This window comes from Triticum aestivum, chromosome 4A (genome assembly GCF_018294505.1).
Source record: "Triticum aestivum cultivar Chinese Spring chromosome 4A, IWGSC CS RefSeq v2.1, whole genome shotgun sequence".
NCBI classification, from domain to species: domain Eukaryota; kingdom Viridiplantae; phylum Streptophyta; class Magnoliopsida; order Poales; family Poaceae; genus Triticum; species Triticum aestivum.
The window spans coordinates 558,975,120-558,980,181 of NC_057803.1; the positions used below are offsets into that span (position 1 = coordinate 558,975,120).

General features: G+C 43.8%; 1 protein-coding gene across 1 annotated transcript; it reads left to right on the plus strand.

The window, feature by feature from the left end:
* Nucleotides 1-522: 522 nt before the first annotated feature.
* LOC123082301 (eukaryotic translation initiation factor 3 subunit G) lies at nucleotides 523-2,489 on the plus strand. Its single transcript, XM_044504663.1, has 2 exons — nucleotides 523-1,060; nucleotides 1,792-2,489. The coding sequence occupies exons 1-2, from the start codon at nucleotides 730-732 to the stop codon at nucleotides 2,319-2,321; spliced, it is 861 nt and encodes a 286-aa protein (XP_044360598.1). The 5' UTR covers nucleotides 523-729; the 3' UTR covers nucleotides 2,322-2,489.
* The last annotated feature ends 2,573 nt before the right edge of the window (nucleotides 2,490-5,062 follow it).

The following is a 5,062-nucleotide window of genomic DNA, read 5'->3' on the forward strand; positions in this document are numbered from 1 at the left end:
GCGTTTTCATTTAGGTGGTGTTTGGTTCTCTAGTCCTAGAACTTTTTCTAGTCACTAGGATTTTTTAGAAAAGACTCTTAAGGAGGTGCTTCTACGGACTTTTAGCAAAAAGTCCCAAAAAAGTCCCATCCTCTTTGGTTTGTTAGGGACTTTTTTTAGTCCCAACATAAAAAAGTCCCTGAAACCAAACACCCCCTTAATCCCATGTGGATGGGCCCTACTTCCTATGTTGGTGTTACCCTATAAAAGGCCTGTCGGATCGGCGCTTCCGTGTTTGTTCGATTAGCTCGTCGGAACGAGTAAATGCCAAAGAGTCAATGCGTTTTTATTGCCTCCCATCACAGCCCAAAACGACCATGTCGTGTACATGGGCAAGCTCACCAAAACTCGTACCGCCGCTTAAAAGGGCCCAGTGCGCTAGGCCCAGCAAACTCGTACGTGGCCCTCACGCTTGCCCTTTGTCTCAAAAAGGTGGATCTCTGAACATGCCGTGGCACGCACGGTACCCGTTTAGAAACCGACTCAAGTAGACGGGAACGGACCAAGGTCCCAAGCTGTAGAGTCCAGCCCGCAGTCCATATATCTCCCGACGCCCCGCCACACGATATATCTGTCAACCAATCCGAACCACACGTCCCACAGCTCGCAAGCTCGCTACCAAGCCGCCGCACGCGCCCCCGAACCCTGAACCCCAGCCGGCGAACGAGCGAAGCAGCAGCGACGGCAGCCATGGCGGCGACGAAGATCCGGTGGGGCGAGCTCGACGAGGACGACGACGGCGGCGACCTCGACTTCCTGCTCCCGCCGCCGGTCGTCGTCGGGCCCGACGCCAACGGCCTCAAGAAGACGATCCACTACCGCTTTGACGACGACGGCAACAAGGTCAAGGTCACCACCACCACCCGCGTCGTCAAGCTCGCCCGCACGCGCCTCTCCAAGGCGGCCGTCGAGCGCCGCTCCTGGGCCAAGTTCGGCGACGCCGCCACCGGCGACGACGCCTCCACGCGCCTCACCGTCGTCTCCACCGAGGAGATCTTCCTCGAGCGCCCACGCGCCCCAGGTTCGTCCATCCTCTCTCTATCCCGACCTAGATCATCGCTACATCTGTGTCGGATAACATGTTGTTTGTCACCAAAGGTTCTTGATTCGCATGTTTTGAAGCACGCCGCTGTGCTGGTTGTGTAAGAGGACATACTACCTAGTTTTGCACATCTGCTACGAAAATTGAGTTGTACATTAATCATTAAGAGAAGCTGCGATTGAGTTCAATCAATTTCATGAGATCTAGCTAGATAGGTTTCTTTGAATAAATTTGTTCTGCTTGAGTTAGGTAGGTGATTCAAGGACGCTGCTTGCAGACCATGTATAGTGTCTGATCATTGGATTTCCAATTGCAGTTGTGAACTTGTGATGCACTATCGGTTATGGTCTTACGGAGTAGCTTAGAGGTTCCTCAAAGCTGTTTCTTGGCTGATCGGCGCCATGTTAAATTTCCTTCCATAATCCACACTAATGTAACTTGTCTATTTAGCCATTGCTCACGCTCTAGCATGAACACTGCTATTGATCCATCCTTATTGTGGTTCTGAAGTCCCTAAACATGTCCCCATCTTATAGGCCATTGCTCACGCTCTAGCATGAATTGTGGTTCTGAAGTCCCTAAACATGTCCCCATCTTATAAGCCATTGCTCACGCTCTAGCATGAACACTGCTGTTGGTCCATCCTTATTGTGGTTCTGAAGTACCTAGACATGTCCCATCTTATTTGCTAACTTTTCACTTGATTATAGGGAGCAAGGCTGATGAACCAAGTGCTTCCAGTGATGAACTGGCGACGGCAAACAAAGGTACCGCTCTCATGGTCTGCAGATCCTGTGGCAAGAAGGGTGACCACTGGACCGCAAAGTGCCCCTACAAGGATCTCGTCGATACTCTGGACAGGCCTCCTACTTCTGACGGACCTGCGGCACTGAATGATCCTGCCAAGAGCTCGTATGTTCCTCGGAGGCTAAGGAAGGATGCTGTTTATCAAGATGGTGGGCACGACATGAGGCGCAGGAACGATGAGAACTCTGTCCGCGTTACCAATTTATCCGAGGACACCCGTGAGCCTGACCTCCTCGAGCTGTTCCGTGCGTTTGGCCCTGTTAGCCGAGTCTATGTTGCGCTGGATCAGAGGACTGGATCAAGCAGGGGCTTTGGCTTCGTCAACTTTGTCCAGAGGGAGGATGCTGAGAAGGCCATCAGCAAGCTCAATGGCTATGGTTATGATAACCTCATCCTCCATGTTGAGTGGGCAACACCTAGGCCTAGTAATTAGTTGCTGTCTTCGTTTCTCAAATCAAAAGTTTGTTACTGCCTACTAGCACATACAGATTTACTGCTGGGTGTCTTATTCGTATGGTCTTTGAAGTACTCGTAGTAGTTTTGTGTCAGTGTGAATGACATTGCTTTTGTACACATGTGGATTTTGTTTGTAAGGATGGGATGAGAGTTTGGTACTTAAATTTTGTAGAGCTTTTGCTTTGTTTGGTTACCAGCAAAATCTGTGCCACCATAGCTTCAGGCTCTATTTTCTTCTCATCAAAAAGTGAAAGTTGCCAAAGCACTTCCCGGGGAACTCTTCTAATATCTTCCAGGAAATCCCTGTTGACATCTCCAAATTCTGAGAGCAGAGCGTTCATCCAGCGGCTGTCTTTCGATGCCGACAATAAGTGATGGAATGGCTCCTTTTTCCAACTTAGTCACTTACCGTATCAAGTTCCTGTAGGGCATTCTTCAAGTGCTAGGAGCAAAATACACGCGCAAGTGGAGTGGAATGCTGTTGAGTAAAGCCCTTAAATACCCATAGTGATGTGCAAAGCAATAGGCAAGAGTGTCAACAGTCTGTAGACCTCCATTTTTCTCTACAAACAGCCTGCAAGTTTCTGAATTTTCCATTGCCCTTTGCAGTGGCGGATCCAGGACCCAGATGAAACATACTTCCTTCGTTTCTAAATATTTGTCTTTCTAAAGATTTCAAATGGATTACTACGTACGGATGTATATAGACATATTTTAGAGTATAGATTCACTCATTTTGCTCCAAGCTTAGCTAGCGGGGCGGCACGCCACGTCGCAACCATGTAGACCGTAGTTGAAATGATAGAACTATAAACAATTATGAGTTAAACAGAATATGCATGGTAGCTTTATGTGTATCTTTCACTATTATGTAAAGAAGGGCATATCAATATATATGAAAGTTCAAGATGGCAAAGAAGTACATTTATTACAACCATGCATATACACACTGACAATAAAAGCTGGTACATCTCTAATAAAAGGTACTTATTAAAACCACATAGAGTCCGGGAAATATACTTTGGTTCCTGGTTATATATACACCTTATATGGGGATTTTTTTTAAGTAATTAAACAAAAAGTCAAAATAGTTAGAAACTATTTTTACAATACTTGACTTTCTTGCCCGCTAGTATATAAATTTTCACAAGGAAAAAAACCAACGTTGACTTCACAGCGAAAAAGACAAAATCTATTTGCTATTATAGGTCACTATTCACGCTATTTTGGTCAAAAATTTATCTTTTTTGAGAAGAAGTTAAAGAGGAATTTTTTTGTGGAACTTTTCTCACGAATACAATGGAAGGTCAAGTTTATTTCAAAAATATTTTTAGAAATTTTTGACTTTTTATTGAATTACTATTTTTTCATATATGGTACATATGTACCCATAGACCAAACGTCCGTGTCCCATAGAGTCCACTCTACATAGTGGTGATACGACCGTACTGCAATAACAAATCACAATTGATTTTCCCTGAATTAGATCATCCTGGTATAGCCTCATGCAGGATTAGTTCCCGTAATAAAGTGATACAAAGGTTTTGCAAAAACTTGGACACTTCCGACAAGAGGTTTTGCTCCTGTGTATGTGATAATAGGATCTTCACTGTGTGCACGCTGGGGGTACCTACAGAATGGCAGCACATCGGAAAAGGTGTTGCATATTTTTGCCAAATTCATTGTCTGCCTTGTGAATTCATTCTGCTGATTAGTTACTTGCGGGCGGACCATGTTAAATTGCAATTGCTTGGTTTGTTCACTCTGCTATGCAGAGCTGTCAGGTGTGCCACATAATTATATAGATCTAGACTTTAGCTTAGAATTACATTCATGTAATCATTTTATCACAATATAAAGCAAGTAGTGTACAAATTTGGATTGGAACATATAGACTTATTCATTATCTAGTGATTACCCCCTATAGGATTGGCGTCCTTAATGAAATACTATATCCGTCTCAAAATAAGTGTCTTAACTTTATATTAACTCGAGTACAAAGTTGTAATAAGGTCAAGACGCTTATTTTGGGACGGAGGGAGTAGTACAAAAGTTTTGCAAATTCTTGCATACGGCCATGGGGTCGTGTGATTGCTTAACTTATACTACTACTCCCTCCGTTCCTAAATATTTGTCTTTCTAGACATTTCAAATGACTACTACATACGGATGTATGTAGACATATTTTAGAGTGTAGATTCACTCATTTTGCTCCGTATGTAGTCACTTGTTGAAATGCCTAGAAAGACAAGTATTTAGGGACGGAGGGAGTACTTTGTAACAAACTTTCAATTTGCATCGCATGTGTTGAGCGCGCCTCCTCTAGCCTGAAGATAATCACATCAAGGTTCTGTAATAAAACGGAAAATGGTTTTCTCACACACAGTTTGCTGCTACAAATAGCGCGAGAAATCATCTAAAAAGTTTGTTTCGAAGATATCATTGTTGATTCCAAAGGTAGATAGAGTAAAAGAGCAATTCTGAGTTATTGGTCATGTTTAGTTGTCTTTTCATCATAAGGTATGGATCACTAAAAAGTGCTGAAATGAATCCATTACTAAATTGCATCCCAATTATAAGTCTTGTTCCGAAAACAAAGAAACCAAATCAGAATGCCAATGTTTCTTCCTTGTCGTTCCAAGGATAAAACATGCTTTACATAGCACTAACTGAAAACAGAACGAGTCAATCGATCTGCACTGAAGAAACTCATGGAGA